Source organism: Carassius auratus, unplaced genomic scaffold (genome assembly GCF_003368295.1).
Source record: "Carassius auratus strain Wakin unplaced genomic scaffold, ASM336829v1 scaf_tig00218361, whole genome shotgun sequence".
Classification (NCBI taxonomy): domain Eukaryota; kingdom Metazoa; phylum Chordata; class Actinopteri; order Cypriniformes; family Cyprinidae; genus Carassius; species Carassius auratus.
The window spans coordinates 20,001-33,080 of record NW_020529424.1 but is presented as its reverse complement, the minus strand read 5'-3'; the positions used below and the strand labels follow the sequence as shown (position 1 = coordinate 33,080).

Here is a 13,080-nt window from a genome sequence, read left to right as displayed (position 1 = left end):
GGATTGAACCAGGACCTCATACATGCAAAGCATGCGCTCTACCACTGAGCTACATCCCCACATTTCAATGAGCCCTGCTGCTTCTTTGTGTAACAAAACAGTAACCAATCCAGTAGTGTAACAATTGAGAGAAAAGAAACCACTTTTCTCTTTCTTAATCTCACTTGAAAGTCATTAAACATTGCTTGGAGATGCTGGGGATTGAACCCAGGACCTCATACATGCGAAGCATGCTCTCTACCACTGAGCTACATCCCCACTTTTTAAGCAGCATTGCTGCTTCTTTGTTCAACAAACACTAACAATCCAGTAGTGAAACACTAGAGCAAAGAAGCAAAATTATTTTGCTTAAACTCAGCAAACAGTGTTTGGAGATGCTGGGGATTGAACCCAGGACCTCATACACGCGGGAGCCGAAAATAGTTAAGCTTAACTTCTCTTAACTTTTCATTCATCTCTATGGTAGTGCTTAACACTACGGATGCAATATTCTTTTGGCCACACGTACACTTCATGGCGCTGTTTCGTCTTTTCCGTGGCGGGTAATTTAAGAAGTGTAGTGTCATCGGAAAGATATTTGTTTACCGAATTGTCAGATCAGTAAACTGGTTTTGTACAACAAATATTAACTGTCTAAACTACCTTAAGACAGATATTACATATGGTGACTGCTGTTTTTAAATAACGCGATTAAGCTGACAAACCAAGAGTAAGTTGAATGCTATACTTTAGCAATAACGTTACTAACTTACTGTATTGCATAGACATTATCATTAATATATGTTATAATTTAAATTGCATGTATAATATCATGTAATCGTATTGTTAATTGTGTTGAATGGTTTGAGACGTTAGGAAACAACAACAAAAAACTATTATAAAAATACAGTAAACCAAACTATTAACGTTATAAAGATAAAACTCATAATACAGCTGTTATTTTATAAGAGTATCTTTGTTTGTAAAGGTGAATGTCTCATCATTGATCTCTTACTAGGTACTTAATAAAATGCTTAAAAATATATATGTTAACAGTGCAGTATGATGTAATACTTATAATGTAATTAATGTATATTACACACATATGACATTAAAATTACAAAAAAATGTGTGTGCAATTTAGTGGTATAATATATGAATAACATTTTATTATGAAAAATATATAATTAAACACAATAATAGTCTGTGGAAAAAGGATATGGTGAAATATATTAAATAAAAAAGGTTATGTTTTCATGGAATTTATAGAGAAATAGATACATTTATTTATTTATATATTTATTTAATAAATTATTAATTACATTATTTAATTATTTCAGAATAAACGGTTACATTTAATTGATGTTTTATTTATTGATATATATAATAGAAATGTGTTAATTAATTAAGTGTGATAATGCAACAGACCATTATCACTAATCAGCTCTTTGTGTACAGCACAGCAGGATGAAGGTGAAGGTGATCTTCCCAGGCAAAATTAAAGTGTGCTTCAGGAAAGGACCAACTGGATATCTGAGACAAGATCCCTCAGATGAAGCCAAGAGGATCAAAGACAACCCCAATCTCCAGGACAAATCAGCCCCTCAGGGGGAAGACAAGGTCAAGGAAAATGCTCGCTCTGTTGTCTTCATGAGAGGAGGAGATGTGTCAGACAGACAGGAGGTGCTGGGAGAGTATGTGCTTCAGTTTGGAAAGTACAAAGGCAAGTCATTCCGGTGGCTGCTTGAGAATGATGTAGGCTATACCATGTTCTTGACTAAGAAGGTTGAGGACGAGGAGAGAGCCGGACAGTTTAAACCAGAGGGTCCCAAGAAGGACAGCCTACTTTCATTTCTTGACTACAGTAGAAGCTTCCAGGAAATCAAGGACCTCATAAAGTATTTATCTGGAAGATCAGTGGCACCACCTGTAAGAAATGAAGATGACAACTTGGTTGGCTTTGGGATTAATGCAGACAAGACTTGGTGGGATATTTGGGAGAGCAGAGCAGATGGATATGCTGCATTCATCCTCCAGAAACAGTGTGTTCCAGGCAGCAAAATGTATCGGCTGCAGCAATACCTCACTCAGAAAAAGAGACAGCTTCAGAGTGTTTCAGAGGAACTTGCTTCCTCTGGCCTTGCAGCATCTGCCTCTCATCCTCTAGGTTTGTTGACAGTACAGTTGAGTATATATTAGGTCAAACTGAAATATGTAAATGTGGAATGACATATGATTCGCATCTTTGCTTTTATACTTTGTTTAACAGAAATGGAGGATGATGAAGAATTGGAGAGAATGATGCTTTCTATATCCCCATCAAAACTCCAAGGCCAACTGAGTAAGAGAACCTCACACAGACATAGGTGCACCTGCACACACACACACACACACACACACACACACGGACACACAAACAATATTTATTGTGGTTGCTATATCCATCTTTTTCTAAAAGTACACCCATACAAATGTGAACTCAGAGTACTGCTGTAAAAGAGCTTAATGCTCAGTCAATTTTCCCTGAATAAACAACAGTTCATGATATTTATAAATATTCTATCCTTTCATATCAATCTTTGGTTTGTTCTTTTTAATAGAAGTGGAGGAGGGTGAAGAATTGGGTAGGATGATGCTACCCGCATATTCATCTAAAATTCCAGGCCAGCTGAGTGAGAACCACATACATGCCCGAACACACATACACTTCAATCCTCTATATGCAACATCGGGTCCCTAATGAACAAATAATTGAAAATATGGGATTACCAGAATAATCAAATATCTAACTTAATACAAACCAATAGTTAGGATTAATTCCTAATTATAAACGATATATAATGTAATAACCATTTGAAATTGGAGTCAGATTAAGCGTGCAGCTAAAGTAAAATTGAAAATAAATAAAAAAAATTAACTGAAATTCCACAGGGGCACTGAAAAGACATACACGCATAATACCTTTGCTCAGGCCATTGGATTCCGTCGTTGGGCCTACAGGTCATGATCCTGACACATTGTTATTCAGCGTTAAGATGGTAAATGTTTGGGATGTTACAATGTTTCTGCGCTGTGCACAAGTATTGGAGTCCATATGCCAAATGTCCTCAGACTGCACATTGGGGATGATTCTGACATCAATCAGGATTATCCATCCAACATACTAACAAATAACTGTTTGTTTATTAGGCTTGATCAGGCAAGTTCTACCGCCTGTTAAATTGTTTTATTAACAGGAAAGGCTTTTATATGCCATTCTGTCTGTTTATGTTATAACTGCTTGAAAGTTAAATTATCTCCACTATGCTTTCAGGTTCAGAAGTTGTTGGAGTCCCAGTGTCAAAGGTCTTATTCTACTGCATACAAGGGATGATTCTGACATGAATCAGGATTATCTGTTTCTGCATTGATTTGTTGCTGTTTGTTGTTTAGGCCATGTTCAGGCCTGTTCTTATTCTTGTGTTCAATTGTTCTACTAACATTGAAGGCATTTATATCTCATCATTGACGGTAAGTACAGAGTTCTTTTTTTTGCATGTTTTTTCCATGCTTTACTTAAGAGGATTGGTATGTACATGATTTAAAGAGTAATGCAGAAGTACAGCAAAAAGTACAAATATGTATTAATTTGGACTAGAAGGATGCATCCCATTTGATACATGAAGCTGTAGTTTACTCATGTAATGTAGACCCATTCACATACCTCACCCCTAATATTATAAAGAGTCTTGACGTGTTCTATGGGTTTGCATGCATTTACATTACTATTTATTAAGACATTTACTAAGGGACAGTACTACAGGGTATTTGAATGACATTACATTTTTCTGTGTTAGGGAGGCGTAAACCACCAGCAACACTCTCAAAACCAGAACGGCCTGATGAATATAGTGCTACTGCATCTCCATGGTCAGGTTGGTATATGGGCGTGTAAACATGTCGACTCTACTGTATGGATATGCCTGTTCCTCATCAGTGTTATTTTTTTTCACCAATTCCATTCACTCCAGTGACGGTTCCTTTGCCAGTATCTCCAGAGTTGCTTGAATTATCTATTAGCAAGACCACATTGGCTTTGAGACCAGCGCAGGAAACCGTGTTCTGTCAGTGTAAGGACTTAACATAATTTTACATTACATACATTTACATTTAGTCATTTAGCAGACGCTTTTATCCATAGCGACTTACAAATGAGGACAATGGAAGCAATCAAAAACAACAACAGAGCAATGATAAACAAGTGCTATAACAAGTCTCAGTAAGCTTAAACGCAGGGCTTTTAAATAATAGAAGAATAGAATAGAGCAAGGTAGTGTTAGAGGACTTTTTTATATAATTGTACAATAAATGAAAAGAAAATAGAATACAAAAAGATAATTAAGATAGATAGTTAGATTTTTTTTTAGTATAGAATAGTGTAGAATAGTCAGTGCTAAAGTTAGAGTATCAAATAATGATGGAAGAGATGTGTTTTAAGCCGATTCTTGAAGATGGCTAAGGACTCAGCTGCTTGGATTGATTCATTTTAAAGAGATTTAACATTTTGACAAATGTAATGCTCATCTATGATTAATGTCACCCATGTCATCCTGCAGCCCTCCTCCCAGTGACCACTGCACAGTCTACAACCTCTACTCCTCCCTCAGGACCCCTGCAGCTGCTGGCCAGTCTTTCTCTGGAATCCCTGCAGCCTCTACTGGGTACCCCTCAATTCAGCTGGAGGAGAATCATGCTGTTCCACCACTGCCAAGCTATGAGCAGGATGTGAGCCGATGGCACTGCTCTCAACAGCAAAGAATCTGGATGAAAACAGAAATGGAAGCCTTGGGACTGTGGCCAGGTTCTAGACCGGTGAGACATCCAATGAACATGATCTCCTTGTGGCGTTACCCACCTCAGCCTGAGCTTATTGATCCTGTCTATGAGCTGCCATCACCTAAATACTTTCAACTTCATCCATTCTTCATTTGGAAACCAGAGCACACCATTATGGAAAGAGTCCGCAACAACTACACTCTGCCATGTCTGTACAGCTGTCCGAATCCCCACGTTGTCTCATCAGGAGTTGGACGACCCCGTGTCATTATTGGTACAAGCAGCCAGTACTACATTCTGGCCTCTCGGCTCAGCTGTAAAGTCTGTAAAAAGTACTGGTTTGCAGACAAACCCCAATGGATGGACATGCTGCCGAGTCGGTTCTGCAACATTTTGCCAGCTTTTCTGACGCACAAGAAGGCCATATGTAAGACTGTGATGGATGAGTTGCGGCGTACAGGAAAGTCTCCCAATGATATGGCCAATCAGTTGAATGAAGCTCTCCACCTCAGGTATGAGCGTGCACACCTGGCTTACTTGTCTACTGTTAAGAATGTGCTGGATGGAGACAGTGGAATTTACGGTCAGCAGACCATCACAGGGGCACTAAGAGCAACAAATACTCCTGCCTCATTTGGTGAGTATGGTGATTTGGTCGGCTGGTGTGGAGTAACAGTTTCACCCCACTATTTGGTTGACTGCCTCATTCAGGAGTACCATAGGCAGGAGAGCACACTCAATCTGCTCCTCCAAGGCACATTTGGACAAGCCTTAAGGGCTGACCATACCCGCAAGGTGGCCCGGAAGGTTGTGCTTGCATCAGGTACTATGTCATCCTATGCTGTGATGAATGAAAACTGGATGATCTTGTCCTGGGTGATGCTGCAGTCTGAAAGTGATAAATCCCTGCAGCCAATGTATGAGGGGCTGTCTCTTCGTTACATTTCTGCAGGACTGCCGAAAGCCAACTACCAGTGGGTTGACAGGTAAGAACCAGCCATCACATTTTCCTTCCCACCTATATTATATTTGTAAAGTAAACAAAATATAGTAGAGCAAATACATGTATCCTATATATTTGAATGTTTAATATTTTAAATATACTTCTCTTTGTTTGTGGAACAGAGATTGCTGTGCTGCCTTCAGGATCCCAAACCCTGAGCCCCGGGAGCACCTCCTCTGGGATTCTTGGAAGACCACTGAGGCTGTAGTGGCTGCGGCAACCTCTGGGCATCTCATCAACACCTGTGCCTCCCGCGAAAAATATAACAGCGACATCAAAATCAAGCTGGACTTGTTCCACTGCATGCGGCGGTTCTCCAGAGAGTGTGTGTCAGAGCACCATCCACTGCACAGTGCTTTCTGCAAGTTTCTGTCAGCAGCTTTTAGTGTTGTGGACCAGACGGACCTACAAAGACTGAAGCAGGCTTATGTCTTCTGTGGGATAGTGCCTGCAAATCCAACAAAGCAGCACATCAGGGAGCACTGCCGCACCAGGGTTCCACACCCCAAAGAGCTACTGGAGAGAGTGGAGAGCGTTCTCCAAAGATTCTTTTTAGAATGTGATCCTGATGGTGTGCCACTGTTCAAACCATCGATGTTGAAGGTGTGGAGGATTCAGCGAGTCCACATCCTCAGAGGCTGCCTGAGTGACCCAGAGGTTACAGATGGGATCCTCTATAGGCATGGTGGAACGGTCCAGCTGAACCATGTGAAGGGGGAGGCGGCAGCTGTACCTGTGTGGATCCCTGTGAGAGGCACTTCTCAGCAGGAGGGGTTCCATTTCCATCAGGCCAGATGGGTCACAGGCACTCAGGTATCCACAGAACTATTCCAGGCACAGGGCATGATTGGAGTGGCTCGTTGGAATTTCCAGCGCCTTGTAGACCTGAAGCAGCCTGGAGTGAAGCTGCCTGCAGTTTTTGATCCTGTGCTGATCATGGAACTGAACAAGCTCTCAGACATGGTGACAGGCCAGGCCAAGTACCCTGCCTTACTTGTCTCACAGACAGACACCAGAGAAAGGTTTGGACTGCAGTATGTGGAGCCTGGTTGTCGTCCTGTCCCCCTAGACTGGGCCAAGCACAAGTCCCAGAAGGTACCTGTTGCAGGGGAGGGAGAGCATCAGTCCTCAGAGCCGTCTGCTCTCAGTGAGAGATTCCCACCTGATGACCCACCTGAGGAGGTGAGGGAAGAACACTTTGCTCAGGTAAACTTGACTGTTGTACTTACAAATATCCTCACTCACTAAAACACAAAATGTACACTGCTGGTTTTTGGACGACAAGATTTTTAAATGTTTTTAAAAGAAGTCTCTTCTGCTCGCCAAGGATTCATTTATTTACAGGAAAAACAATAATATTGTGAAATATTTTTACAATTTAAAATAATGTTTTCTATTTGAATATATATTAGAGAGAGAGAGAGAGAAAGAGAGAGATTTTTTTTCATCAAAGTTGAATCTTCAGTATCATTCCTCCAGTCTACAGTGTCACATGATCTTCAGAAATCATGAAAATATACTGATTTGCTGCTCAAGATACATTTATTATTATTATCAATGTTGACAACAGTTGTGTACGATTTTTTCAGGGTTATATGATGAATAGAAAGTTCAAAAGCAGCATTTATCTGTAATAGAAAGTTTTTGTAACATTATCACTACCGTTCAAAAGTTTGGGGTCAGTAATTTCTTTTTTTTTGGGGGGGGGGGGGGGGGGGGGCAATTAATACTTTTATTCAGCAAGGATGCATTACAGTGATCAAAAGTGACAGTATAAACATTTATAATGTTGCAAAAGCTTTATATTTCAGATAATTGCTTTTCTTTTAAACTTTCTATTCATCAAATAATCCTGATTTTTTTTTTTTTACACAACTGTTTTCAACATTGATAATAGTAATCAGAAATGTTTCTTGAGCAATAAATCAGTATATTATTCTGATTTCTGAAGATCATGTGACACTGAAGACTGGAGGAATGATGCTGAAAATACAGCTGCACATCACAGAAATAAATTACACTTTTACAGATATTCACATAGAAAACAGTTATTTTAAATTGTATAAATATTTTACATTACTGTTTTTGCTGTTTTTTGGACCAAATAAATGCCTTGGTGAGCAGAAGAGACTTCTTTTAAAAACATAAAAAAATCTTACCATTAAAAAAAAATTTTATGAATATGTAATCACTGATTGTAACCCAAATGATTACCCTATGCTCCAGGATGACATCTTTGGTGTGGCTTCTCTTGGCTCACAAACAATGATCCAGCCTTTGCAGCCCACCAAATTAAAAGGTAATTCAGTTCACATCTTCATCCCTTAATTATTCCTTTATTTATATGAATACTAACAGATATTTCAGAGATAAAAGTGAAAATGAGTTTTCTCTCCTTTAGATGAGATGACACCACCACTGCCCTTTGCTCCCTCTCCACGAGCTGCTCGCACAGGTCCCATCAAGGCAGGCGGTCTACTTTTTGTCCTGGACCATTTTCGGTGGACAAAGCCCATGAGGGATTCCATTGATGGCCTTCTGGCAAAGTACCATGGGCAGAAAGACCTTCTCACCCAGGTGGATGCAGAGTATGCTGCCCTTGTGCAGGCTGCCTCCAGGGATCCCAATAGCCTCTTACACCCCACCACGAAACAGCATATCTCACGTTATGTGAAACACCTGGCCAAGATAACGAACAGAAGTTCATCCCTGAACACCAGTTCAGAGAAGCTCCTGGAGACCCAGAAGCTGTGGCATCACCTCACAGAAGGTAGTGAAACTGTAAGTGTTCCAGTGGTAACCCTCCCACCTGCCCCAGTGAACCCACCCAGTAATAAGCCCCAGGAGTTACCACTAACTAAGGGTGAGGTTGAACAAATGGTGAAAGAGATTGTGGAGAAACAACAGCAACAGCAGCCTGTTACAAAGAGGACACGGAACTGTCTTGCTTGTGGCCAGCCAAAGTCACGTTACCTTGGTGATGGGTCCTCCATTCATTTTTTTTATCAGTCTGGGGATGTGAAGTACTTTTACTGCTCTACAAAGGTACACCAGATGTATGCAGCGGAAGGCCTCACCAATCCTCGAATGCCATTTGCTGACTTTGCTGAAACACCTTTTTTTAAACGAGAGCTACAGGCCGCAAAGCAGCGTTCTGCAGAGACAAGACAGGTAATAGAGGAGCGGAGAAAGAGAAAGTCCATGGAGCAGCATCCCACTGGTCGCCTCTGTAGGTTCTGCCACAAGCCACTAAAACAAGGCCCAGAGAGTCCACACATACACACTGGGTTCCCTGGTGTGGCAGGGAAATATGTCTATTGTCCTGCCAGAGTGTTTTCCTTATATCAGACAGAGGGGATGACTCACGAGATGATTTGGGGAGAGTTCTGTCAGTCTTCCTTTTATGAGACTGAAAGGAAGAGATGGGCAGCAGAAAAGGGAAAGTGACTGCCCTCATGTTTCCTGGTTTTAAATGTATGTTTTATAATTATAGTATCATAAAAATAGAACTCTTTATCTTGTTTGTTATGGATGTCTGTCAGATGCTGAAACCACTGTTACGTTCTTGCCTTATTTGTCTTTCCATTTGTTTGTACTTTAGAATGCCATGTTGACTCCATGCAGTATTGTAAAATAGTCTGCTTAACTTTTACTGTTATATATGCATCTTTTTTATTTCCATTTGTTCATTAAAATACCAGAAGTATTTGCCTTGTTTACATTGTGTTTCTTAACTCAAATGTTATTGCATGCTTTATTTTACCTTGCTCAGATTTGTAAACACTAAATATTAATAACTGTTACTATTAAACGTACATAATTGTACATAATTATTCAATTTAAAATACATTTTTCTTGTTTTTCCTGTGTTCTCCACAACTATTGGATTTATTATTATTGTTGTTTAATCTAAAATTATATATATTATGAATTATAAAATACATTTGATATATTTAATTTGAATCTATATTTCAGGAATGTTTAGATGAAGCATCCTCTGTCAAGACCCATCCTCCGCAGAGTAGGTCACCCTAAAGACGGTCTCAGTCCACCAAAACATCACACCAGACACTTTGACAGCGGAGGATCAAAGGTCAGAAGGGTTTCTTCCAGATGCAGGTAAATAAATTATTCATACAGGCACTTATGTGTGTAAACTGTCTGTCTCATATGTGCACATAACACCAAGACAAATATTGCAATAAAGTAATCCTGTTCATCTTCTGTAGAACACCACACCATCGGCCATAACTGCGTCCCTCGTTCAGCTCACACTGGACCCCTCAGAACGGCTGGTCTTCGTGTTGGACCATAGATGGACAGATCTGCTGAGAATTGCCCGTGAAGATCTCTTGGCAACGCACCATAGGAGCAAGGATCTTCTTCAACAGGCCGAAGGCTTGTTTTTTGTTGTTGTTGTTTTTCTATGTTTTCCACAACTTTAAATTGTATTATTATTAATATTATTGTAGCTGTTGTTGTTTAGTCTACAATTTTAAATTATTTAATTTATTTCCAGTTGTTAAATAAAACATCAGAAGTATTGGCCTTGTTTACACTGTACTTTAGTGTGTTAATTAATTGTATTGACTTTGTATTGTTATTTTATCTTGCTCAGTTTTGTAAACACTAAATGTTAGTAATGGCTAATATTAAACTCTGTAAATAATTATTTTATTTAAAATACTCTACCAGTCAAATGTTTTTCAGCAGAAAGATTTGTAATGTTTTTTGAGGAGTCTCTTCTGCTCACCAAGCATGCCTTTATTTGATCCAAAGTACAGCAAAAAAAAGTAGCATTTTAAATATTCTTACTATTTTAAATCAGCTGCTTTATATTAGAATATATAGAGTAATTTATTTCTGTGATGCTCCGCTGTATTTTCAGCATCATTCCTCCAGTCTTCAGTGTCACATAATCTTCAGAAATCATGAAAATATGATGATTTACTGCTCAGAAACATTTCTGATTATTATTATTATTGTTGTTGTTATGTTATGTTGAAAACAGCCGAGTACAATCTTTTCAGGTTTCTTACATGAATTGAAAGTTTAAAAGAACAGCATTTATCTGAAATGTATGTGTGTGTATATATATATATATATATATATATATATATATATATATATATATATATGACCGTGGTATATGTATGTATGTATATATATTTTCATTTTTTTTTTTTTTTTTTACATTTGGCCTTGTTTGAACTGTATTGAACTGTGTGTTAAGTTTTATTGATTAAAAAATGTATACATTTTGTTGATTTTCTTTTTTATTGATATTAAATTTTATTGACTTGCTCAGATAATACAATTCAATTCAATTCAAGTTTATCTGTATAGCGCTTTTTACAATACAAATCGTTAGAAAGCAACTTTACAGAAAATTATGTTTCTACAATATTTAGTAATAGTTTATTAGTGGTGACTGTCAGTTTGTGCACGTATGACAGGATTTGTAGAAAAATAATGCAAGACGTAGTCAGCCAGATGATGAACATTATTAATATTATTAATTAATAATTATTATATGATGCAGTCACACTTGTAGCAATATTTGTTAGTTCTGTTTGTTGATTCAGGGTTAGCATCATCTGGGGTCCTCTGAGGGTCAGCATCATCTCTTCTCAGGTGTTCTGGATCCAGACTGGAGCTTGTGTAAATCCTAGTTACCACGGGATGAAGATCCCAGCAGAAACAGAGAAACACATAGAGACATCATTAGCATAGCTGCTGATATGTAAACACTGAATGTTAATAACTGTTACTATTAAACATACATAATTATTTAATGTAAAACATATTTTTATTGTTTTTTTCTGTTCTCCAGATCTTTATTTTTATTATATTTGTTGCTGTTGTTTAATAATCTATGATTATTTTATGTATATTTATTTAATCATTATATATTTTGGTTCGTTTTTCTTATCATTTTTATAATAAGTATATTACTTTACTATAAATAAAATGGATAACTTAATTTTTTGTGAGTGTTAGTTATATTACATATATATATATATAGGTTTTCTGTACACAGTTATACAAATATAAATAGATGTCTCTTTAAAAATAAAGGCCTGAAACGTCAAAATGTTCTTTTTAATAATTCACAATTTTCTATATTAAAAATAACTATTCCCTATTATAATGTATATGTTTCTTAAGATCGTTGCACATTTTGTACACCATACAAAAGAACAATTATTACAAGATTTATTTTATCTTTGTTCACAAAGTTCGTCTATTATATGTTAATCGTACTTAAAGTGTATCTAGATGAAAAAACGAAAACAAACTCATTGTATGGTATTTGTGGCCAAGACAGGATTCGAACCTCTAATTCTGTGTATTTTTTTCGCCCCGCCTTCCTTGAATTTCCTTCGTTCCTATTGGCTAGTTAGCGCTCTACACCTATCCGTGACTGGCCCCCGCGTGCAAAGCATGCGCTCTACCACTGAGCTACATCCCCACATTTCAATCATCCCTGCTGCTTCTTTGTGTAACAAACAGTAACAATCCAGTCGTGTAACAATTGAGAGAAAAGAAGGCACTTTTCTCTTTCTTAATCTCACATGAAAGTCATTAAACAGTGCTTGGAGATGCTGGGGATTGAACCCAGGACCTCATACATGCGAAGCATGCGCTCTACCACTGAGCTACATCCCCACTTTTTAAGCAGCATTGCTGCTTCTTTGTTCAACAAACACTAACAATCCAGTAGTGAAACACTAGAGCAAAGAAGCAAAATTATTTTGCTTAAACTCAGCAAACAGTGTTTGGAGATGCTGGGGATTGAACCCAGGACCTCATACATGCAAAGCATGCGCTCTACCACTGAGCTACATCCCCACATTTCGATCATCCCTGCTGCTTCTTTGTGTAACAAACAGTAACAATCGAGTCGTGTAACACTTCAGAGAAAAGAAGCCACTTTTCTCTTTCTTAATCTCACATGAAAGTTTTTAAACAGAGCTTGGAGATGCTGGGGATTGAACCCAGGACCTCATACATGCGAAGCATGCGCTCTACCACTGAGCTACATCCCCACTTTTTGATCAGTATTGCTGCTTCTTTGTTCAACAAACACTAAAAATCCAGTAGTGAAACACTAGAGCAAAGAAGCAAAATTATTTTGCTTAAACTCAGCAAACAGTGCTTGGAGATGCTGGGGATTGAACCCAGGACCTCACACATGCAAAGCATGTGCTCTAACACTGAGCTACATCCCCATATTTTGAGCAGCATTGCTGCTTCTTTGTTCAACAAACACTAACAATCCA

At 38.3% G+C, this 13,080-nt stretch overlaps 2 protein-coding genes, 1 long non-coding RNA gene and 4 other non-coding genes across 7 annotated transcripts; 3 read left to right on the top strand and 4 right to left on the bottom strand.

Annotated features, from left to right (window-relative positions):
• Positions 1 to 186: 186 nt before the first annotated feature.
• Positions 187 to 258, bottom strand: trnaa-cgc (transfer RNA alanine (anticodon CGC)). The gene has a single exon. It is a non-coding gene; the product is annotated as a tRNA-Ala (tRNA).
• Positions 259 to 535: 277 nt separating this feature from the next.
• On the top strand, positions 536 to 3,363 carry LOC113105002 (uncharacterized). The gene is made up of 5 exons (XM_026266173.1): positions 536 to 709; positions 1,438 to 2,146; positions 2,249 to 2,320; positions 2,580 to 2,651; positions 3,293 to 3,363. Exons 2-5 carry the CDS (start codon positions 1,447 to 1,449, stop codon positions 3,361 to 3,363), a joined length of 915 nt encoding a protein of 304 aa, XP_026121958.1. The 5' UTR covers positions 536 to 709; positions 1,438 to 1,446.
• A 238-nt stretch (positions 3,364 to 3,601) lies between these two features.
• Positions 3,602 to 4,631, top strand: LOC113105004 (uncharacterized). The gene is made up of 3 exons (XR_003292284.1): positions 3,602 to 3,893; positions 3,990 to 4,088; positions 4,575 to 4,631. It is a non-coding gene; the product is annotated as an uncharacterized LOC113105004 (long non-coding RNA).
• A 23-nt stretch (positions 4,632 to 4,654) lies between these two features.
• Positions 4,655 to 10,555, top strand: LOC113105003 (uncharacterized). The gene is made up of 5 exons (XM_026266174.1): positions 4,655 to 5,780; positions 5,920 to 7,003; positions 8,024 to 8,096; positions 8,199 to 9,271; positions 9,773 to 10,555. The coding sequence occupies exons 1-4, from the start codon at positions 4,783 to 4,785 to the stop codon at positions 9,242 to 9,244; spliced, it is 3,201 nt and encodes a 1,066-aa protein (XP_026121959.1). The 5' UTR covers positions 4,655 to 4,782; the 3' UTR covers positions 9,245 to 9,271; positions 9,773 to 10,555.
• A 1,839-nt stretch (positions 10,556 to 12,394) lies between these two features.
• trnaa-cgc (transfer RNA alanine (anticodon CGC)) lies at positions 12,395 to 12,466 on the bottom strand. The gene has a single exon. It is a non-coding gene; the product is annotated as a tRNA-Ala (tRNA).
• A 111-nt stretch (positions 12,467 to 12,577) lies between these two features.
• On the bottom strand, positions 12,578 to 12,649 carry trnaa-ugc (transfer RNA alanine (anticodon UGC)). Its single transcript has one exon. It is a non-coding gene; the product is annotated as a tRNA-Ala (tRNA).
• A 125-nt stretch (positions 12,650 to 12,774) lies between these two features.
• trnaa-cgc (transfer RNA alanine (anticodon CGC)) lies at positions 12,775 to 12,846 on the bottom strand. The gene has a single exon. It is a non-coding gene; the product is annotated as a tRNA-Ala (tRNA).
• Between the last annotated feature and the right edge of the window lie 234 nt (positions 12,847 to 13,080).